The sequence below is a fragment of the Cydia amplana genome, chromosome 9 (assembly GCF_948474715.1).
Source record: "Cydia amplana chromosome 9, ilCydAmpl1.1, whole genome shotgun sequence".
In the NCBI taxonomy this organism is placed as follows: Eukaryota; Metazoa; Arthropoda; class Insecta; order Lepidoptera; family Tortricidae; genus Cydia; species Cydia amplana.
The window spans coordinates 6,406,338-6,430,014 of NC_086077.1; the positions used below are offsets into that span (position 1 = coordinate 6,406,338).

A 23,677-nucleotide genomic window follows, 5' to 3' on the forward strand; every position below is an offset into this window, starting at 1 on the left:
AAAAATATTAAAGCATTTAATATATTTAGCGTAAAATTTACTTGTTTCAAGTAAATTTATTGCTGTCAATTGAAAATAAAAATATATGCGTTAGCCGGAACGTTTCATAACTGGACTATGAAACGTGCGCCAATCACAGCTCGCCAAGTAAAGCTGTCAACGTCTTCATTTTCATGAATGAACGAGATACTTCTCTTCATTTTATTTCGATCTCTCTAGCTGCTGAAGTTAAAAGTAGTATAAATTATCTCGTTACAGCAACGTATTTACAATGTTGAAATTCACTGTGTTTCATTTATTATTACTTGCGGCGGTGCTGCAGGGGGCGCTCGCTCTAAGGGAAGGCGAATGTGAGGTGTGCGTGAAAACAGTCGAGAAATTCGCAGCCACGTTATCAGACAGCGTAAAGAAAGACCCCAAATTGATAGAGGCCGAGTTCAAGAAGTTCTGCAAAAACTCTAAGAGCAAGGAGAACAGGTTTTGCTACTATTTAGGTGGCCTAGAAGAGTCCGCAACTGGTATCTTGGGTGAGCTCTCGAAACCGCTCAGCTGGTCAATGCCCGCTGATAAAATCTGTGAAAAGTTAAGGAAAATGGACGCCCAGATCTGCGATCTGCGATTCGACAAGCAGATTGACTTAAACAATGTTGATTTGAAGAAATTGAAGGTTAGAGACCTGAAGAAGATCCTGAACGACTGGGACGAGGTGTGCGAGGGCTGCATCGAGAAGACGGACTTCATTAAGAGAATAGAAGAGCTCAAGCCTCAATATATGAATAGTGGTCGATCTGACTTGTAATAGTTCAATAATAGGTAAGCATTTGCTTTCACTAACCTAAATAAGTACTTTCTAGTTAGACATGCATTGTGACTTGAAGTTCTTATGACAAAACTAAAAATTAAAGTAAATAGTTTCAGCATTCCATCTTCCTGCATGCACAACATTTTGTTAGTTAAGATGCATATTTTTGCAAGATGACTCTGGACACATACAAATTTTAAATTTCACTTCATACTAAATACCTATTTATCATCCAAATCTACATATGGCATCATCACAGCCTGGAACGAGTTTTTAGTCCCAAGAATTGGATACAAGCCAGCCACAACATGCGATTAGAAATATTGTGATTAATGTTAGCTGCATTAATGTCTCTTTGAAGCCAACAATTAAGTCTCACAATGTTGGTTTTCCTTTTTATTTATTCTGTGATTTTAATGGCTGTTCAAAATGTATGTGTATAGTGTCATTCTATGGAACTTGGTAACTAAATATGTAAACAAAAGTCACTAACTTAGTAAATTCATCATTCGGAGAAATGTTCAGAGAATTTCAATATGGGGGGTTGTTTATACTAATCGTTATTAAAATATACGCCCATATGGAATACACATGCTGTATAGTTAGCAAGTTTCATAGAATCACACTTTAGTGCTAAGACTGCAATTTCAAAACAGGTTAACTTGTTAACTATTTGCTAACTCCCTACATAATTATTTGAAAATTTCCCTTAAGATAATTGTTTCATCTTTTTAAACTGATAGGTAGCCCAAATTGGGACAAGACAATAAATTATGAGATTCAAATACCTAAATGCTATAAAGAAAAGTTGTAAATAATACAATAATGAACTAAAATAATATATTATGCCAAAGATTAATGTATTTTCTTTTGTTACAGAATAATAAATGAAATGTGATATCAACATCAACAACTAGGCTCCTTGGTCTAGCCCGAATAGAACATCAATTGCATTTAAGGACTCTGTGAGTGTTGTGGGAATGTTTGTGCACACATTGAAGTAAATTATTGTAATTATTTTAAGTAAATATTTTTATGAACTCTGAGTTTTATTACTGAGTAAGAATTTGGTAGCTTTGGTTGAATAGACTAACTGAAAATGTTAGTCTATTCAACCAAAGCTACCAAATTCTCAAAAAAAAATGCTACCAAGCTCTTTATTTCAATAGCAAAAGATGCTTATTGTAATTTATGGAACTACAGCTATTGTGCCTAATAAATCTGTCTGCTGTCTACATTGACATAGATATCTAGGGACTGGCTTTACGGGCAATAATAATGAGGCATGACAGGGGCCAGTACAGCGGTGTGAAATCGCTACAACGCGATTGGTTGATGAGTTCGCATCACACGCGCGATTGGTTGACGAGTTCGCATTAAGCGCGCTATTGGTCGCAACTAGTCGCGTTAGACTGCACGATTGGCTGGAATTCGCGGGTAGCACCGCTGAACTAGAACGATGTTTAGTGCTCCATTAGCCCGTCCTTAGATATTATACGTCAACGGCTGTCTAGCTAAAACATTTTTTTTTTTTGCTTAGCTTGCACATGCTTGGCACAAAATTGACAACATGGCATGCAGACTTAGTACAGATAGCTCTTTAGCTTAGACAGCTCTAGTCATGGATCACCATGGTAATAAAGAAAAAGGATGAATTTTGTTTGTTTGAGAAAGCATTGAAACAAAGAAATTTTAATTTATTTGGTGTACAAAACTCATACAAAAGGTTCTAATTAGATTGAAACTCAGTGTACAGTGTAATGCACATCAGGCCTCACTAGGCTACACTTGTACAATCAGTTAGGTAATTCATCTCATACAATATGTAATACATATCCACAAGTTCCTTTTTTTAGCATTAGAAAGAACTTGCAAGAAGGTAAGCTATCTTGACATGTCTTTTAATTGAAAAACGCTTTTTAAAAATCAAAAACTATTACTTATGAAAGCAGAAGAATATAAATGATCGTATTAGATTCATAATTGTTACATATTTGCCGTGACTTATTTTTAAAACGTGTTTTTCAATTAAAAGACACATCAAGATTGTTTACCTTTTTTCGAATGCAAAAAAAACGAAGATAGCATATAAACACCAATAACCAATGTTGCTGAATTTCGTCTTATGTGATGTTTAATATTGCTGACTGTAGGTACATATGGATTACACAATAATCCCATAAGTAGCTGCCCAGGCTGTTGGCTTCAGGCCAAAGTGCAATCCATATTTTCAGTTATGTAACTAACTAGGCCAAATTTCAAAGTTTTGCCTCCATATTGGCACTTGATGTTAATTGGATTGGGAAAGGAAATTTCGTTATAGGGAATATGCAAAGATTACAAAGTAACTAAATGTATAATAGAAAATGAAAAATGTATTGTACCACACAACAAATACATATACATGCCTACATAGGCTACATACAGTGGCGGATTTGCAGTCTTTGCCGCCCTAGGCTCAGACCCTGTAACCGCCCCTTTCTCAGTATCAGCACCCATCATACTGACTGCATTTAGGTCAGGCAACGAAAAGGTACAGAGGGAAATGCTTGGACACATTTTTTACTAAGTAACTTTGTTTGGACTCGTTAGGAGGTGAAAATATCAAAAGTCGCCGGCCGGGCCGTAGCCCTTGAGCGGGGGTGGGGGGTTTGATTTAAAGGTCCCATTTTTCGGTTTTTCGCTTATAATATCTTAGAAACTATGCGTCCTTGTGACATGATCATTATACAAAATGAAAGCTGATTAAATTTGCTACAAGTTTTATACAGTCGAGTTTTTCGATAGGTATCTTGTTTAGTTTTTGAGAAAGCCGCTCTTGAATGTCTATAATTTTGCATTAAATTTCCATCAATAATATTCACAGTGCTCACGAGGAAAGGAACCCGAAAGATTTTAACAGTGTAGCAGATCTGCGAAATTGACTCCACACTCGCGTTCGCGGCTTCGTGCACGAGTGTGGAGGGCCCTATACAAGCCCCCCTTCAGACTATTGCGCGTCAATCGCGGCTCGACTTCGCGGAGCGAATATATTGCGACGTTGACGTATGACTCCACACTCGCAAAGTTCTCGGTGATTTCGCAGTTTAGTTCGCGCCAAGATGGCTGAAAAGCATCAGCTGATCGACTTAACTGTAATTTATCTACGGCAATGATTGCTGATGCTTATGATATCGAAAAACTGTACTAAATAAAACTTGTAGCAAATTTAATCAGCTTTCATTTTGTACAATGATCAGTCGTTAGAACGCATAGTTTCAGAGATAAGTATAAGCGAAAAACCGAAAAATGGGACCTTCAAATCTCCCTCTTTCCCCTGCTCATTAGCTACGGCCGGGGACTTTTGATATGTTCACATCCTAAGTAGTTCAAACAAAGTTACGAAGTCAAAAATTGTGTTCCAAGCATTTCTCTCTATACCTTTTTTTGAGAATTCGTTGCCTATATATGAATAATTTTGTGTTATTTCTTGTTATCATCAGCGATTTTTTGCCACAATTTGCCGCCCCTAATATCTCGCCGCCCTAGGCTCGAGCCTACTGTGCCTTATGGGAAATCCGCCACTGGCTACATACATAGGTATAAACAACATTTTTTTTAAATTACATTCTGGATAGAATAACAATCATAATATTATCTTCAGTTTTCACCATTATTTAGTAGAATCAAATGGTGTTATTGCATACCTAATGTTATACCACTAGATCTAGTGGTACTTGTAATTCCTGTGGTGACCTGAAATGGAAAAACAATGCAAAATTTTAAAACCTTGAAGTTGCTCTGATAACGTTTCATAGTAACTTTCTAGTGGGTAGAGTCTGTGCGGAAATAGAAGAGTCGTGGAATGTATGGGGCCCAATACATTCCACGACTCTTCTCTTTCCGCACAGACTCTACAATTATTGCGCCACTAGGTTAAAATCAGGGATGTTGCGAATATCCGCATCCGCAACCGCGGAACTTCCGCATTATTTTCAACATCCGCATCCGCATAATATCGATGCGGATTTAATGCGGATGCGGATGTGGAACAGGTCGGTACGGGAACGTCTTAGCATCGGCGTAAGTGCTAGACTGCTAGGTAATTTAGTCATTAACCAAAAAAACCTACTAGAAATGAGCAGTCAAGCGTGAGTGGGACTTAATGTACGTGACCCTTGGAACGCGAGTCCGACTCGCACTTGGCCGGTTTTTTGAAATAAAAATTACTAAAATGTAATATTTGACTTTTTTTATGGTACTATCTTGACATCCGCATCCGCATCCGCGGATGTGAGCCTTTAAAAATCCGCATCCGCATCCGCGGATGTCAAAAAATCGGCATCCGCAACATCCCTGGTTAAAATAGCCCGGGGATGCAATGTTAGGAAGGCCAAGGATTAATTAATCTCTTGAGTAATGGGCCTATAGCTGAGTAGCTAACATCCAAATTCGAACTTTCGGTATCTGCCTCTTCATCGTTCGTATATGCATGAGCGGTAGAGTTTTGGACGGCAAACAAAGGCATGGCGGCTACAAGAAAAATTAAGGATACTTACTGATCCTTCCATAGTTAATCGCGTAGAAGAATACCATGTTACCGACGAGTATCTGAAAGAAGGGGGCGGCGCCCACTTTGCGAGGCTGCATGTACTTGTGCTGCCATCTCCACCAAGCTGCGGGAAAGTGAGAAAACACTATTGCAATATTTTGCCGCTAGAGGCGCTACTGCACAAATTTTTGAACTCTAAACACCTAAAGTATTCATAATTGGAGTATAAAGCTATGTAAGATACCGTAAAATATTGTAGAAGGAAAACTAGTCCGATCAAGTATCTATTATCACATTTCTATCAATAGTCAATACCTTCGTTTCGTTGTACCTATAACATAGTGCAGGTGCAGTGCCGGTGACTGTAGGTACATATTTGTGTCTTTTTTTCATATACGGTGTGGAAATATGAATCGGTCCTTGAAAATCCTAAAAGCCCGGTTCGAAACTTATAAATTATACTTAGATAAATAGGTAAGTACCCCGGCTGAAAAGGCCCATAAAGGCGGAAGGAGATTTGGTCCTTCGAGCAAACCACGCTGGGAGTTCAATCAGTTTCACGTCGCCGAATGGAGTATCAGCTGAAAAAATACAAATGCACATGACGACCACAGGGGGCCGTTTTTTATGTGTTAATAAGGTGTAAGAAAATGAAAATTTATTAATAACCTTAGGTTACAAGTCAAAGATTACATAAAATTTGAAATATCATTTGAATTTGAAATTTAAGTATAGGTACGCAATGAAACTTTTTTTACGTGATAGTTGCGTCCCTCAAAGCAAGGCGTAGGAAAGTTCATAACTTCATAAAATATCTAAGTTGCTTTCTTGTGGGTAAATACTTACGTTTCCCATAGTATTTTGCAGGGTCGTAAGGTCCATGCGTCTTAGGATCATACTCTTTAGGATAGTCTCCTAAACCCATTATAATTTTGAGATTGCCAAAATTTCTTCAAATGTCGGAAATGACAAACAATAAGACTATAGACGTTATAATTTTTTCTTATATAACATTATTAATTAAATTCCAAAAAGTTTGACTAATATAAGAGTGGAGCCAAACGTGCGAGTGGCGAGCCGCTTATTTCATTCATAAAAAAAAACTTTTTTTTTTTCATAGATATAAAGGCCATTATTACGTGGGATAGCTTTTAACTTTCGTTGGCTCAAATTATCAACTGTCTGTAGGTACAATACGTAGTGATTATATGCTCTTTGGGTACAATAACTACATTATTATGCGTTATATAGCAGTCCGGACCTGTGTACACAGGTGTACACTATCAAGCACATAGCCATGTCTGAGCAATCAAAAGAAGGCAGCATATTACTTTACTTTTCTTTGCGGTTTTAAAAATATTAATAAGGAATTTGGTTAGGTAGCTATAGTTTGTACAGTGAATATTGTAACATTTAAAGCACTCTTCCAGTTTTGCTAGTTCTTATGTACTTTAAAACAATATCTGGGTCCCAACAAACACCGTTTCGGAAATAAGGTGATAATAAAATTCATGTTCATACTAATAACTTTATTGCAGTAACTGTAGAATTCACTTTCCCTTACAATACAATCATGGTTTTAGCAGATGTTCCCATACATAAACATAAATACAGTATTACTATCTGCTGATGGCTTGTTCCGATGACAATCTTTAGTGGTATTTGTAGTTCCTGTGGTGCTCTGAAATGGATAAATATTAGATTAGAAAAAAATACTTTAATCAAACTGAAAATAAGAGACTTGTTCAGTGATATTTTATCCTTTTGAGTGTTTCAACATGATAGATATATTTGACATGTTGTCTTTAAATTTAGATCGCAGTTATGTTGGTCTACTAGAAAATATCATGAAAGTGATACAGTACAATTTCCCAATGTATGATGATGATGATGATGATGATGATACAGTATGATGAAAGGTGTCCAAAATTATGTGATATGATAATATGAATATTGTACTGTACAATAAATTGTGTTGACGAGCTCACCTACAGCCCAATATCAACCTTAGTGCTTAAAAAGCTTTAGGCTGGAGTAATACCAAAACTAATAGCTAGTGTTGAAATTTTTTTATCTTTTAGGTCACACAATATTTCTGGTGAACTCTAAGTACAAAATAATTTATTGCTCTAACATCAGACAATATCTAAACACTAAGATCTTTTAACACATTCACTACCAGGAACCCACCTGGTGGGCGCTCATAAACTTTGCTCAGATGCCGGACAACCCGCTGGGCGGGTTGTTTTATACGCAGCTATAGACGACTGGTTTCTGGGGTAGTGCGCCGTTTTTTGTCTGGTAGTGAATGTGTTAAATAAGTAATTAGTCGAAGGTCTTATTTTGGATTACACAGTAACAGAAATTGCAGTAATCCCTTCATTACCATTTCTACTACATGTTGATGAAAGAACTTACTCATCTTTCCGTAGTTGATAGTGTAGAAGAAGATCATGTTGGCCACCACCAGCTGGAAGAACGGCGCGGCGGTCATCCTCTTAGGCTGCATGTACTTGTGCTGCCAGCTCCACCAGGCTAAACCAACATAAATCATGTTAACATATACATTTTCCTTTATCAACTCTGTAGGCCTGTCTTTATCTAACTGTATTAAATTAAAGAGAGACGGGTAGTCGTGCCAATCATGTGCTAGCACGGCTGAAGGTAGTTTAGGGGTTGCAGTTCGATTGGATTGAATGACATTGCGCTATAACCTATACAAAACTACAATTATATATCATACGCTACCTCGGCTGCAAGCGCCCATGAAGGCCGAGGGAGTCTTGTTCCTGCGACCCAGCCATGCTCCGATTTCGCTCAGTTTCAACTGGCCGAATGGAGTATCAGCTGAAAAGTGGAAAAATAATTATGTAATCAAGCGTTGTAAATTGACGGACGAAAATTTTGTAAAAATACACTTACGCTTTCCGTAGAAACGGGCAGGGTCGTAAGGCCCGTGCACAGCCGGGTTATATTCTTTAGGATAGTCGCCGAAACCCATTATTATTTTGTAATCGACCAAATTATTCAGAAAGAAATTTGGTCGACGAAAATGACAATCGTAGACTATAGACAACTATTTTTTTTTTAATTGATTTTTCCGATTGTCTATGCTGTGTTAAGGTTTACTCATGGATCTCAAGGACTACTCATGTATAGCTGGTCATACCAAATTGGCAGTAAATAAGAACACAAAAAACTATACTTATCTTTTTCTTTCGGGTGCTAGTACTAGTGAAAGACAAAGCTAGTATGATTCTTTCTGTTTATACTTGGTCAACCAGATCTTGACAGTAGAAAAAGGCGGCAAATTTGAAAAATGTAGGCGCGAAGGGATATCGTCCCATAGAAAATTTGAATTTCGCGCCTTTTTTTTACTGACAAGATTTGGTTGACCAGCTATATGTTTGAAATGGGACAGTCCTTTGACACACTATAAAAACGTTTAGAATGCCTTTCACGTTTTAAAGCATATCTTAAATGTCACTCAAATGTCATTACATTATTAAAAAAATGTATCGTTCTCTATGATTATACAGCAAATTTCATTGTGGAGTGTCCGACTTTTTCTATCTCTCGTAAATATAAACGAAAAAAAAGCTGGGAAGATGGTCCTCGAAAGTACAATGATATGTGTTGATAACAGTGACTACATGAGAAATGGAGACTTCCTACCAACACGCCTCCAGGCTCAACAAGATGCCGTAAATTTGGTATGTCATTCCAAAACAAGATCGAATCCTGAGAATAATGTAGGATTATTGACACTCGCTAACGTCGAAGTGCTGGCCACGCTGACCAGCGATGTTGGCCGCATCCTGTCTAAGCTTCACCGTGTGCAACCGAATGGCGATATCAACCTGCTGACCGGAATCAGAATTGCCCACTTGGCACTCAAGCACCGTCAAGGCAAGAACCACAAAATGCGCATCGTCGTGTTCGTTGGCTCGCCCGTCCACTCCGACGAGAAGGAACTCGTCAAACTAGCAAAGAGGCTGAAGAAGGAGAAAGTAAACTGTGACGTTGTGTCATTTGGAGAAGATGCTGAGAATAATCCATTGCTAACAACTTTTGTCAACACCCTTAATGGCAAAGACAACACTACAGGAGGCAGCCACCTTGTTTCCATTCCTGCTGGTAATTGTGTGGTTCTCTCTGAAGCCCTAATCTCGAGCCCGCTGATCGGTGGAGATGGTGCTGGCCCATCAGGTTCTGGATTGTCTCCATTCGAATTTGGAGTTGATCCTAATGAAGATCCAGAATTGGCTTTAGCTTTGCGTGTGTCTATGGAGGAACAGAGACAGCGTCAAGAGGAGGAGTCCCGGCGCCAGCAGGCTAACACTGAGGGTGAGGCTCCTAAGGCTGGGGAAACACAAGACAGTGGCATGGAGCGGGCTCTGGCCATGTCTTTGGGCCGCGAGGCTATGGAGCTGTCAGAAGAGGAGCAAATAGCCTTGGCCATGCAGATGAGCATGCAACAAGATGCCCCTGCAGCTGAAGAGAGCATGGATGTCTCTGAGGAATATGCTGAAGTCATGAATGACCCTGCCTTCCTGCAAAGTGTTCTTGAGAACCTACCCGGCGTGGATCCACAGAGCGAGGCTATCCGGAATGCCATGTCTACTATCAAGAAAGACAAGGACGAGAAAGATGACAAGGATAAAGATTCAAAGGGCTCAGGTTCAGGTTCTAAATAAAATATTTTTTTTTTACAATGTTTTAATGATACATTATGCTTGTAAACTTTAACCTTAGACACCACTGTGTAACTACAACATAAATTTATGGAATACAGAAGTTCTTTAAAAAAATATTGTTTATTGTGGCCAAGAGATCCAATTTAGACCCTCTATTTTGTCAAATTCTGAAACAAAAAGTTTATTTAGATGTAAAAGTGTTTTACTAAAACAAAACACCACTGCAAAAACTAAGCCAATACAGTAAAATCCGCATAGTTTGTGTTTGGTACAATTTCCCACACAATAAACCATTTCACACTGGTCCATGCAACTTTTTTTCTTCCTTATCATAGTATGCTTTCCCACTGGGCCAAAAGACCCGATACAGAGGATAGTAAAGTTAGTTGAGTTAGAATTGGTTGGCATTTTATTGAGTTAAAATACAAAATGGAACAAGACAATATTATTACTAATCTATATGGATAGACATAATTTAGGTAAGTATGGCAAATTAACTGTTAGTGTTAAAGGATTACTAACTCCTTGTGTGCACTTTGTGTCACATGGGCTGCACATCATACTGTGTAACCCATGTGACACATTGCATATGTAGTGTGCTAGCGGTTCATAAATACGAGTAGGCAGGTCCACAAAAAATAGTCGCGCAAAGCTGGCTGTGTAAAAGTATGTCGGGCATTGTGTCCGAACGTGCGTTTGCCTGGGTCGAAGCACATCATCGCAATGTACATGATGATTGATTACCTACTTGACTGGCACTGGTACTGTTTGCTCTGGAACTTCAGTTTTGATTGACGTATCATCACTTGTCTCAGATCCTCACGCAATGGCTCTGGTTTTTTGGGAATAATATCTGAAATAGAAGATATCATCAGTTGGCAAAGAACCTAAGAATTGCATAGTTGGTTGCAAGTATCTTTAAATTGCCTATATATAAAGGCCAGTCCAGACGGGAACAAGTTTTCGCCAATCTGATTAAATCGTTTGATCAAATCAGGTGGTGTGAACGCAAACGCCGATTTCGATTACGGATAAAATGGAGGCGCGGACGCAAGAACACCAATTTTTTTGACGCTAGTATTCGTGTATGGAGTCATTTTTTTTAATTTAGTGCTCTCATATTATCACCATAAATCTAAAATTGATGATTAAATTGGAGATTGACGCCAATTTCTTTCGCGATCATTCGATTTGATCATCCCGTCTAAACTAGCCTTAAAGAATTAAAGAAAATATTTTCGTTCCTCAACATTGATGTAGATGGCGACACTTGACGAAGCCTAAGAACGATATGTTTTCCGCTAAGATCTTAAATATTAAAAAGAGTAAGTAGTAAATTAGTCGACAATTATAAAAAATCTCATGCGATTGGTTGCAAGGCTTGCAATTCTTGCAAGTTCTGTGGAACTCTTAAAACCTGTCCTAGGTTTTAAAGACATGTCTTACTGTCTTCAAACTGTTGAGTTCGACGTATGAAACGGGTCCGGGCTTGGATGATCGCTTCTCTTGTTTTGTTTCTTCTTTCAGTTTTCTGGGTACTTTCAAGTACACTGGTGTCTGCAAAAAAAGAGAGGGGAGATACAGGTATTTATTTAGCCAGTTAAAATACTACGCCACGGGCATAAGGCTATACTTGACAGGTAAAACAGTCACCAATGCTGGAGGGCCGCTGTACCGCGAGGTTCTGAGGAATTTTCACACTCGAGGGCTCCCTCGAAGTGTTGATCAGTGAGCCTAAATAAAACAGTTTATATTAGTAGTACCTACTTAGTTACGAAACTTGAAAATTTATACAAGTATACCTAACATTTTAGGTGAAAGTATCGTTATTCATGGAACGGGGAGTAAAAAATCAGAATGGAAACTGTTTAATAAATCCATTTAAAATGTTTAAAACCAAATTTCAATTGCTTTTCGTAAAAAAATGAAAAAAATCGTACTTGGAAAGTAAAATGCTCAAGTGCAGAATCGTAGATCACTCTCTGCACACTTTTTAGAACAACAATGACCCTCTTTAAGAGCATGATAAATGAAAATGATAAAAACATGCAATCCCATGGAGTGCATGAATGTACCTACAAGAAGAGCTACAGTACTACCTACCTATAACCTACCTACGGGAAGAATGGCGACGGATTGTGAAACTTGCCACTGATATGACGACCACGACCACTCTGACAAGAGTGTGACGACATAGAAAAAGTCATCCCGATATTCTACATCTACATTATGTTCTTTTATTTTGGCGTTTGTCGATTATGCGATTGTCATCTTCGCTAGGCTCCCAGTTCGGGAAAAATCAGACTAAAGTAATCACTTACTGAATCTTACTGCGGCATTCTTAATTGCAATAGCTCCCGATGACATCGGCACAGGCGAGTGCTGGCTCTTCAAAGCTTCAAAATAACAAGGGTCATTCTACAAAAATCTCATTCCCCGACTAAGTAGTACCTATTCGCGAATTCCCAGAAAAATGACTGTGTGACGAGTTACTCGTGCCAACTGCCAAGTTCCATCTACAACCAAAACAGCTAAGCGGGATCTCTTGGGAATTTGCGATTAGGTATAGCCAGGGGAATGAGAGTAGAATGATCCACAAATGATCGTGTAGGTATGGTAAACGGTATTACCATACACGATTTGGTAGACCAGACTAGTGGAAAGTATACTTTAAATAATATATACCTACCTACCGTACCTACTGACTCGCAATTGAGTCAAAATCCTCGAACGAATCAGACTCTGTCACGATATATTTTTTGTAATATGGGCCTTGTTGCCTGATATAATTTCTAAATAAATAAAACATTTCTATGTGACGCAGATTTGTATGTAAATATGTATAAGATGCTATATTTTTTGTATTTCTATATTCTATTCTATTTCTAAGAAAATTAACAAATTTACATCAAAAATACATTAAACTATAAACTAAATTAAAACTAAACTCAATAAAGCCATAACTCAGTCAAAAAACTCGTCCCGCGCCCTTCCAGACGCAAAGGTGCCCATCACGCTCGCCGCATTGCCACGCTGAACCGCGATGGACAGCCTCTGCATCAGGAAAGACCCGGAACGAGGGTCATGACCTCTCTCCCTTAAACGCTGCCCTAATTCACCCAAGAAAATTTTGGCCTCAGCACACCAACACCCGGACGTCTCCACTGCCAACGGGACAAAAATATACTTTGTCAGCAGCGCCGAGTACTTATCGCGCTTCCGAAGTGCCGCAAATTCAGCCGCCGCTCCTGCCGTCCGGGACGTTCGGCCAATGTGCGAGGCGGCAAAAGTGCTAACACACGTGGCATCCCAAATTAGACACTTACCCTTCTCCCACGGAATAAGCGTCAACCCGTCAGGTCTTTTGCCGTCGGACCGACTAAGGCCTGGAGGTTCCAACATGCAAGGCACATTTGCTGATAAAAGTGCCCTCCGCACAATATCATTCAGGGCATGGTGGCGCGGAAACCTCCCCACACACCGACAACAACTCAACGCATGATGACCATTACTCTCAACCAAAGTGCCGCAGATGCATATGTGAGGTTCGCAAACATCGCAGCCCAGGCGAAGAGCGACAGCCACCCGCATGGAGTTGTTGTCGAGAAGGGTACCCACGTGTGGAGAGGGAAGTGCACGTAACCATGCCCCAGCCTCAGGCCTAGACACCGCAATCAGCCTAGCCTTGTCTGCACCAACAGCGCGTTCCAGCAGGCCATCAAAAATCCGCTCCACACCTATGTCATCCCACATCCTTTGACGGTCTGGTTTATCTGGCATCGGCGCATTCGGGTTGAGAGCCCTCCAGGCCGCCACAGCATCAGACGCAAAAGGAATTGTTGGCCTGCCACCATTCACAGATAAAATTTCAGTGACCAGGCCCACAACTCCCTCTGACGATGCCAAGAAGGCCGGCAGACTGACGTCCCGTGCACGCCGTATACCCAAACCACCGTTCCGTATGGGCAAAGACGCCAGAGCCCACTGATCTGGATTGAGGGAGACATTCAGCAAACGCTCCACTGACTCCTTCAACACACAGTCGAAGGAGTCTATACGAACAGGGTGCAACCAAGCTGGAACGGTGCGCAGAAAGTAAATTATTTTAGGGACGGCAAAACATACCCGCAAAAGAACCAGAGCCACATGCGCCGGAAGATCCCTCAATCTTTCCGCAGCCATCAAGAGAAGCTGCCTTCTCTCTTCAAAAGCCTCAGGAATCGCCTCCGAATGAATTGGAGAACCCAAGAGAGCGAAAGACTGAGCTGACACCTCCTTGAGTCCGGGAAGCAGATTACTAAAAGTAAAGAAAGAATCACGGGACTCGGCACTGCAGGGGAAAAACTCGCATTTTTCAGGGTTAACCTCCAGACCTAGCACCTGAAAACGTGGTAGAAGAGTAAGCAGATCCTGCTGCACATCCTCTGGCTTACCCCCGAGGGTACCATCATCCAGATACCAAATGTTCAACGGCGACGTAAGCTCAGAAATTGCCTTCTGTATAGCAAGGCTGAAGACCAAAGGACCTAGAGGATCACCCTGCTGCGCGCCTACCTGGGAAAGGACAAGGGAGCCATTGTAAAAAAGATTTGATGGGGAGGAATAAACTTGAAATAGGAACGGATAGAGAGAAGGCACCTTCTCCCTGACCTCCGACAACAAAACATCACGCTCAACCGAGTTGAAAGCGTTTTTGATATCGAGCTTAACTATAACACATTCCTTGTCTCTCGAATCCTCCGTAAATGCTCGAGTCGCGTGTATGGCAGCCTCGCAACCCAATCTAGTGCCAAATCCTAACTGGCAAGGTCGCAAATACGCTGCCATCTCCTCTCGCACCGCTCGACACCCAAGTTTAGCCACCAACCGGCGAAATGTGCTGCCAATTGCGATTGGTCTTACCCCTCCGTCCTTCTTCGATAGCGCGCACAACGAAGCTCCATAAATATAGGGGCAAGCAAATGCTATATAGGTACTTACCTACTAGTTTCTAACATAGCCTATTACGGCTATCTGAAGATAGAGTCAAAAAATTTAGCTTACGATAAAAAAAGAACATTTGCAAGCAACAAACGCTCGAAAAGTTCTTCATTCTCAGAAATACATTATATATATTTACTTATAGAGTCTGTGCGGAAAGATAAGAGCCGTGAAATGTATGGGGCCCCATACATTCCACGCCTCTTCTCTTTCCGCGCAGACTCTAAATATTAATATGTAGTTCGTGGTATGTATCTACACTATCTACTTATACTTTAATTGTGTAAATTTTCTTCATTTAAGTAGGTGTAATAGGCATTCGGTATTCGAACGAATAGTTGCCGAATATAACATGGGCCACTTGGGGTAAACAATAACACTTACTGTTATGGGTATATATTAAGGGTGTGGGGTACGGGTTGATGATCAGATTCTTGGTTGCCCTTTTGACTAATAATGGCCGACCGTAACCTTCCCCTTTAAACTTGACTGCTGAAAAATACAAATTCGATGTATATATCATTCTCAGTGTTCAGGGTTTTGGTTGCCACTCGGGGTGAATGACCTCAGTAACTGCTTATTTAATGTCGTATATTTTGTAAATAGGTATGTTATACTAAAAAAGCGGTTTTTCCACCAGTTTAAAAAGGTTTCGCGGGCTTAAAGGCGTATCCATGCATATAGGTACTAGTATAGGCTTTTGCCTGCCCGCGACTTCGTCTGCGGGATGATTTCGGGAATAAAAACTATTCTATATCCTTTCCAACAGATCAAACTATCATACCAGCATACCAAGTTTCATCTAAATCGGTTCAGCGGTTATTGATTTCCCATACAAATTTCCACCACTATTTTCACCCCCTTGAGGGGTGAGTTCTGGGATAAAAAGTATCCTATGTCCTTTCCCGGAACTCAAAGTATGTGTATACCAAATTTCAACTAAATCAGTTCAGTGGTTTAAGCGTGAAGACGTAACAGACAGACACACTTTCGCATTTATAATATTATTAATTTATAGTATGGGTTACTATTTTAACTTGATTATACCGCGGTGTGCCATCAAAAATCCCGATCACTGATCATTTTGGAGCTAGCTCTGTCATGTCTTATCTTATCGATATTTATGAACCGAAACTGAGAAAATTAAAAAATAAAGTTTTTCAAACTATATCGTGTTACATATCAAATGAAAGAGCTCATTGTAAGAATCTCAAATATATTTTAATTTTAGGATAAATAGTTTAGCAGTTATTCAAGAAAATACTTAGGCAAAAAATGCCCATTCCCCCCCTTATCTCCGAAACTACTGGGTCTACAATTTAAAAAAAAATACACAAAATAGTTCTTTATCTATAGATGACAGGAAAACCTAGTAGAAATGTGCAGTCAAGCGTGAGTCGGACTTAACGTACGGAACCCTTGGAACGCGAGTCCGACTCGCACTTGGCCGGTTTATATATTGAAAGAGGTTTGCTATTTTTTACGAATGGTCTTGGTGCATTTTGACGAAACCTGCGTTGTAGATTTATTTAGTAGCTACTTATTATGGCTCCTCTACACGATGGGCCAACGTCGGCCACTCCAAGGGACGCAGCCATGCGGTAGAATGAGATAGCAATATCACTTGCTCCCTCTAAGAGTGGCCGGCGTTGGCCCATCGTGTAGAGCAGCGGTCGGCAACCCGCGGCCCGTGGGCCGCATGCGGCCCGTGAAGCTGTCACTTGCGGCCCGCGAGCCTCCCTGGCTATTTTGTATGTAATATTGACAAATGACAATGTCTGACAAAGTCATAAAAATTAACAAAGTGCGGCCCGCGTCAACTTCGTTAATTACAATGTGGCCCTTGGCTGCTAAAAGGTTGCCGACCGCTGGTGTAGAGGAGCCATTAGAGATGTCACGCTCACGAATATTCGGCTGGTACTATTCGGCCATATATTGCGTACTATTCTGGCGAATAGCGAATACCTAATTCTTAAACGGACAATATTTATATTGATAAAGAGTTACTTACTTTTATTTGGCTGTCATGGTGAATGGACTTATATTTTATTACTCACTAGACTTTGGGCCAGGGGTCTCCAAACTTTTTTACCTGAGGGCCATATTGCGCCTCAGAAACTTCGCGCGGGCCAACGTGGGGGGCGGTGCGTTAGGTGCGGTTGTTGCTGTTAGGGCTGAACCCCTGGAGCCTGGCTCCCGCGGGCCGGACAGTTTGGGTGTCGGCGGGCCGGATTGGAACGCGTCGCGGGCCAGGGTTTGGAGACCCCTGCTTTAGAGATTACTGTTAAAATTTCTCTGATTCCTCGTGGGCACGTGGAACATATTTGGGTAGTTTTACAGTAATAAAGAGCTACTAAACTTACTAAAGTTTTTAGCTTATATGAGAAATTTACTTGACTTCCGCGTGACTCGCACGAAACTTGTGCCCGAGGGCCGCTTAGAGACATCTGACAGTAGGTCTTGTGCACGCTGGCTTAACTCGGCCGCTCCTTTACTCTGTTCTTGTGCTACGATTGCTGTAATTATGAACAATGTACACTCACCACACGGGATTGTTACGCCATTTAGGGTCCTTGTTAAATTGGTTGTTCCATAATTACGCTATGGAATGTCCAATTTAGCTAGAACCCTAAATGGCGTAACAATCACGGAGAGTGACTGTACTTAGGTAATCGCAATTGAACTCTTCTCATCATCGAATCGCTCGAATATGCAAGAACGGGAGAGAGTTATTATAGAAAACGATGTTCGATTTTTCGCAGTTGGGGCCGTCTCAGGGCCTACCGCGAACCACGACGTGTTACCTCCCTTACACACTTACGTACGGTACGACTTTACAAGTGCGACAGAAAGGCAAGACGTCGAACGTGGTTCGCGGTAGGCCCTTCTGGATACATGATTTTAAAATGACAGAGTTGACTTCGCGTGAGAAGTGTGACAGAGGGCCGATTAGAGTTGGACACATCCGATAGCAACTGTGGGCTATAACCACGAAAATTGAAGTTCGCAAATTGCGGCCATCTTTCCCTGCCGCTCTAATTACTCCTTCAAAGAGAAACATACCCGCAGTTTGCTAATTTCAGTTTTCGCGGTAGGCCCCCAGGTCTAGATCCAGGGTCACACGCTCGCTTAGCTTACCCGCTTGTTTAAGTTGCCTTTCCACTGAGGCGGAGACAGGAGATGAGAGGAATCAATAGCCTTACTCTAGGGCAGAGGGCTTCACTTTTTGAACCGGCCATAGCCTCAACTTATTTTCTTTTCGCGGGCCAGATCGTATGGAATTTGGGAATTTTTTCGGGCCATTTAGCAGGCGTGTGGGCCGTAGTTTGGAGACAGCTGTTTTTTTTCGTCCATTTGGACAGGCTAACGCTCTAATGACTCTAATCCATAAATCATAAATCTTTATTTGCAATACATACTGCCTTTGTCATGAGTAGGAATTTTTCTTTTCAGTAAGTTCAATCCGGTAAACGTCTTCAGTAAATACTATTCATATTAGGTCAATTTGGAGACTTTTCTGGGACTTTTCTCGCTACAATGTACAAAAAAAGTAACGAGACGTAAAGAGAATAGTATATGATCGTGACTCGATTATGATATTACTTGGCTTGCCCATGAGAAATATGCCAGAGGGCCGGTTGGAGTGTGACACATCCAACATATGGTCCTGTACACGTTCGTTCAGCTCGCTAGTCCGATTATTCTGCAATTGGGTTCCGAATGCTGTAATTAATCAATAAACATTTTACCCTATATAATATCGCCAGGTTACAAGTTACAACCAAATTAACCAAAACTAACTATATTTCTATCACGGACAAGGCTTAACACGTTCACTGCCCCCATACAAAATGATATGACAAAGTCACACGTCCAAGTGTGCTTCCACTTTGAAGAAGCACGGACTCGTGACAAAAAGCTTCATGATCCCACATTGGGGGCACCCGGACAGGGATCGTTTTAAGTAAGTAACCGATACTATACGTAGGACCAAAATTCATCATAAAACTATCTAATAAACTATAGCCATATCTATGAAAAGGGACCTTATTGTCGATGGTGCTTACGCCATTATTAACGATGCTCCGATATAAATACAATGCCGCGCGAGCGCGCGACGCTGTGCGGTATAAGCGCCATCGACAACAAGGTCCCTTTTCATAGATAATGCCCCATATACATTTTACCAACATTTCTTTAAGCTTAATTAGCTAAGTAGGTAAGTGTTCCGTATTCTCGACTCACTTCTGTGGTTCTCCATAGAGCTGAAATGCACTGCTGCCTCCGCAGACAGGCCCCTTGGCGTTACACATCTACCCTTAGAGGCGGCTGGGGAATTTTTCAATGTGTAAAAATCGTGAAAGCTTTAATCAGTGTAGATATAGGTACCTATAATGTCATTGTATGTGTAAAGTTTACAGTCTAACACTAGTTTTAAAATGAGATCGTAACAACTCTGTTTGTGTGGGAAGATGAAATTCGGCCGAGATTGCTGGGGACTCTTAGGCACCACAAAGGACTTACCGCTAGAATTAACGTTCTTATTGTGAGTATTGGACGGCAAGTGTTTTGTACATAAGCTTCCGACGATGTTAACGAAGTCGTTTTTGCTCTCACGAGTTCTTGAGGGTTCTCCTGAAGTAAAAAAAAAACACCTTTCAGCTTCTAGTAATTTCAGCCCAACTCCCAAGTAGCATTTATCAAATAAACAAAGCGGAAACGAACATTCGGTCCCTGACGCCACCCGCTCATAGATATTGTGTAAAACATACGTAGGTCGTGGAACTCGTAGACAACCTTAGATTATGTATACCTATCTAAATTAGACTGTGTTAAATCGAGCTAAGTAGCTATAAGTATAGAAGAGGCACTCGGTATTCCAATCCAGCAATTCGTGACTTCGATGAGCCGCTCTAGTTTACACAGCCGAACGCCGAATTACAGAACGCTTAGACTTGATAGAGTCTGTGCGGAACGAGAAAAGTCGTGAAATGTATGGGATCCAATACATTCTACAACTCTTCTCTTTCCGCACAGACTCTACTTATGCAGAATTTATTTTCTTATAAAGCTTTCTTTTCCCATACATCCATTATCCATTCATTCGCCAATTCCTACAATGGGGTTGGCAACTGTCAAAGGTTTGCATAGATGGCGCCATCATAGCTTGCCCCTTTTTCTATGAGATTTGGCTTCAAGGGCATTTAAAAAACAAAAATTTGACACAATTCCACGGATTGACAGGGCAAGCTAATGGCGCTATCTGCTAAATACTTCGACCGGCCAACCCCATTCCGCATAGGGGAAAATTTGGAGGTGCCGGATTAAGTACCAAGCGCCTACTTTATTTGGGGTATTCTTTAGCTGTAGTGTAGGTAATAATTAAGCCCCCTCCACACTCATGCGCGAATCGCGGCGCGAAGCCGCGAACGCGAGTGTGGAGTCAAGATCGTAGATCTGCGAAATCGGCTCCACACTCGCGTTCGCGGCTTCGCGCCGCAATTCGCGCAGGGGCTATAGAAGTATAGACAATAACACTGACGCGAAGGCAAGGCGGTCCTCCTGCTAGCGGGAGGAGAGGATCTTCGGGAGCTCATTAAGCTGGTAGTGCTGTTGTTTACTGACGAAATACGACGCAGCCCTGTGTCAAAAGAATGCGATTCAAACTTCTTCTTATAATGTATGTGCTTTGCCAATATGCCAATCGTTAACGCTTCGTAGCGTAGGTAGTCATCTCTATAGCCCCCACCACACACACCACACGACAGTTGCGTGTCGTTCGCTACGGAGCGTAAACAATTGGCATGTTGGCTACGCACTTTGGTCTGATTGATAGGGTTAAGCCATTTGTTTTTCTGTGGGTGAGCCAGACTACGCTCATACATTTACGAACGTAGCATTTGGAGATAGAGCGTCTGCTCAACAAGAAAAGTTTAGAGGGGGAAATGCACTGAGAGCAGAAAAAATCTTAATCTAAAGAAGAAAAACATGACGTGTTTTAGCGGACCCGTAAGGGCCGATACAGATGGACTGCAACCCGACTGAAAGTTGTAAGGGAACTGCACGTTGATATTGCAGTTGGCGTACCGGCCCTAAAGGCCCCAGTACACAATGGGCCAGCGTGGGCCATTCTGTTAGAGGGAGCAAGTGATATTGCTATCTCATTCTATCGCATGGCTGCGTCCCTTGGACTGGCCGGCGATGGCCCATTGTGTACAGGGGCCTTCACAGTCAAATCGTTTGTTACAGCGCTTGTGTAATAAAAAATAAACAACTCACTGGCTTGAGCGATTAAAAAAAGGGTCGGGATAGAGAGGACCTGGGGCCCGTTTCTCAAAAGCCTGTAACTTGTAATACAAGTGGAAGTCCCTTTCTAACAAATGCTGTCAAAAAGTAACATCCGCTTGCATTACAAGTTACAAGCTTTTTAGAAACGGGCCCCTGATACGCTGGTGTGGATATTTTATACTGTTACTTTTGCCCTGTGCAAAATAAGTATTTTCCACTACGATTTATTAAATAATCAAACTTACTGGCGGTAAGGTTCTCTTTGTAGCGCAAAGGGGCTCGTAGTTCCTTGGTCGGTGCCACATTTCCTAGATTCAGATTTGAGATCCATAATTAATAATAATTCTTTTGGCACTGTATAAGTACTTACTACAGTTTACGTTTTGATTTTTAAGTAGGTACTAAATATATGGACTTACGATTAGAATTAGGATCGCCATTCTTCTTCTGAGCATTAGAAGTCAAGCGTTTTGTACACAACTTTCCGGAACTTTTGGAATTTTTGTCTTTGCTCTCACGATTCTTCAAGTGTTCTCCTGAAGTAAAAACACGTTTCAGCATCCAGTATTTTGAGCTTAATAGGAGTAGCTTACAATTAGCCAAATATTTTGTCATGGTCTGGCATTGTGCAACATTTTTGACCATGGATGGGAGGTGCAATCTTATGCGTATTAAATTAGGAGTACTTAGGTATTGGCAAGGTGCGAAGTCGGTGGAGGGGGAAGTGGCGCTGATCGTCACAAACACAGGTAATCTTATGGAATGTCCGCCATTAGTACTAGCGGCAGCCGCTTGAACTAATTTTACTCATCCATAAGATTTAACGTAGAAAGCCCGCCAAAATGAGGGCAGCACCATGTCGTGCACCCAGCGAATAGTGATAAATGGTCTCTCGCTAGCACTCATTGTCTCTAGTGATGTGTGTCGCCGCGTTTCTTTTTATTACCTATTGTTGCCCTAACTGTATAAAAACTGAAAATTAAGCCTACAAGTACCCCAGTGGCGGATTTACAGCTTTGGCCGCCCTAAGCCCCTGTAGTAACTACTATAGCCGCCCCTTTCTCAACACGCATCATATAGACGACGCCACCCCACGCCTACTGTGCCTTAGGGCAAATCCGCTACTGAAGTCGACACAGTCACAGAATAAATAATAGTACTAGGTACTTATAGAAGATTCACTCTCTAACAAAACGCGTCTGTTACGATTAGGATATATATGACCGTTAGGTACGTGCGGCTTTATGGCTAGCCACCAGAATTGGTGTGGGACGGATGTACTTTTAGGTACTTGTTGCGACGCGGCGAAGTCGCGGAGTGAGCCACACCTGACACAGTACTGTCAGCGAACGCGGTGTAGGGTTCTAGCAGTTCTGGTAATTTTGGTGTAGGGTTCTGGCTTTGGCGCACATTGACTTATATATTGCTTCGTAAAGTCGTGCCTTACGAACCCTACGCAGTGGGCCAGTTCGTTGGTGCGCAAATAAGTAGCGTTTGTGCACATTTTCATTGGTGCGTGTGTTCGCTCGGCATTCAATGAAATTGCCTATCCTTACTTTTGAAATCTTTTGTGGCGTATCGATAAATACTAAAAAGTACTTACTGTCAGATTCTTGGCGCGTGAGCAAGCGTGTGGTCGAAGAGATTCCGCTATGCGAATGGCGGCGGTCGGCTGGCCTTTTCTCTCGCTCGGTTCCTACGAATATCGCTTATTATGCAGTATAAAACGTTGTACCGTTCAGAAAGGACACTTCATATTTCTACATATCCCTTTCTAACTTAGTGCACAATTCCCTTCGGCGGTTTCGGCTATTTAGGGTTGTCAAAATTAAAGTATTATGTAATTATCTTATCTGTGGTCGTGCACGCAAAGGGACGTCAAGTTGTGTCAACCCTAATAATTGCTCGGAGCAATGCTGAAACGAACGGAGCCGAGTATGCCCGAAGTTAGAGGAGTGTCTCCCCACAGGTATTGTTTTGTGTAGGTTTTTCGCAACGAAGATGTGTGGACTTGTGGAGCGTGAACTTGAACTATATTTCATGCAAGACGAAACTAATGAGTAAAGTCTATTTTTTTATTCGGTAGACTAAAATGACATTTCATAGTATGAACATAAAATGTCATTGAATGAAATGTCAGTTTAGTCTACCGAATAAAAAAATAGACCTTAAGTAAGAAAACGAGCTTTAAACGAGCGCTTGTTCATTTATTTATATATTTCGGGGATTTCGGAAACGGCTCTAACGATTCCGATGAAATTTGGTATATGGGCGTTTTCGGGGGCGAAAAATCGTCTTATCTCTGCGAAAAGGCTCATTTTTGAGTTTTTACATGTTTTCCGAGCAAAGCTCGGTCTCCCAGATATTTTATTTATTACG

General features: G+C 41.2%; 4 protein-coding genes and 1 long non-coding RNA gene across 5 annotated transcripts; 2 read left to right on the forward strand and 3 right to left on the reverse strand.

Moving 5' to 3' along the window:
• Positions 1–174: 174 nt before the first annotated feature.
• On the forward strand, positions 175–1,842 carry LOC134650987 (mesencephalic astrocyte-derived neurotrophic factor homolog). Its single transcript, XM_063505955.1, has 2 exons — positions 175–813; positions 1,682–1,842. Exon 1 carries the CDS (start codon positions 272–274, stop codon positions 797–799), a length of 528 nt encoding a protein of 175 aa, XP_063362025.1. The 5' UTR covers positions 175–271; the 3' UTR covers positions 800–813; positions 1,682–1,842.
• Positions 1,843–4,508: 2,666 nt separating this feature from the next.
• Positions 4,509–6,306, reverse strand: LOC134650674 (putative ATP synthase subunit f, mitochondrial). The gene is made up of 4 exons (XM_063505608.1): positions 6,180–6,306; positions 5,816–5,914; positions 5,341–5,457; positions 4,509–4,537 (listed from the first exon to the last, which is right to left on the reverse strand). Exons 1-4 carry the CDS (start codon positions 6,256–6,258, stop codon positions 4,509–4,511), a joined length of 324 nt encoding a protein of 107 aa, XP_063361678.1. The 5' UTR covers positions 6,259–6,306.
• A 541-nt stretch (positions 6,307–6,847) lies between these two features.
• Positions 6,848–8,416, reverse strand: LOC134650675 (putative ATP synthase subunit f, mitochondrial). The gene is made up of 4 exons (XM_063505609.1): positions 8,256–8,416; positions 8,082–8,180; positions 7,752–7,868; positions 6,848–7,014 (listed from the first exon to the last, which is right to left on the reverse strand). The coding sequence occupies exons 1-4, from the start codon at positions 8,332–8,334 to the stop codon at positions 6,986–6,988; spliced, it is 324 nt and encodes a 107-aa protein (XP_063361679.1). The 5' UTR covers positions 8,335–8,416; the 3' UTR covers positions 6,848–6,985.
• A 430-nt stretch (positions 8,417–8,846) lies between these two features.
• Positions 8,847–10,043, forward strand: LOC134650988 (26S proteasome non-ATPase regulatory subunit 4). Its single transcript, XM_063505956.1, has one exon. The coding sequence runs from the start codon at positions 8,861–8,863 to the stop codon at positions 10,028–10,030; it is 1,170 nt and encodes a 389-aa protein (XP_063362026.1). The 5' UTR covers positions 8,847–8,860; the 3' UTR covers positions 10,031–10,043.
• Positions 10,044–19,533: 9,490 nt separating this feature from the next.
• LOC134650676 (uncharacterized) lies at positions 19,534–21,581 on the reverse strand. Its single transcript, XR_010097068.1, has 3 exons — positions 21,544–21,581; positions 20,553–20,651; positions 19,534–19,645 (listed from the first exon to the last, which is right to left on the reverse strand). It is a non-coding gene; the product is annotated as an uncharacterized LOC134650676 (long non-coding RNA).
• Positions 21,582–23,677: the final 2,096 nt, after the last annotated feature.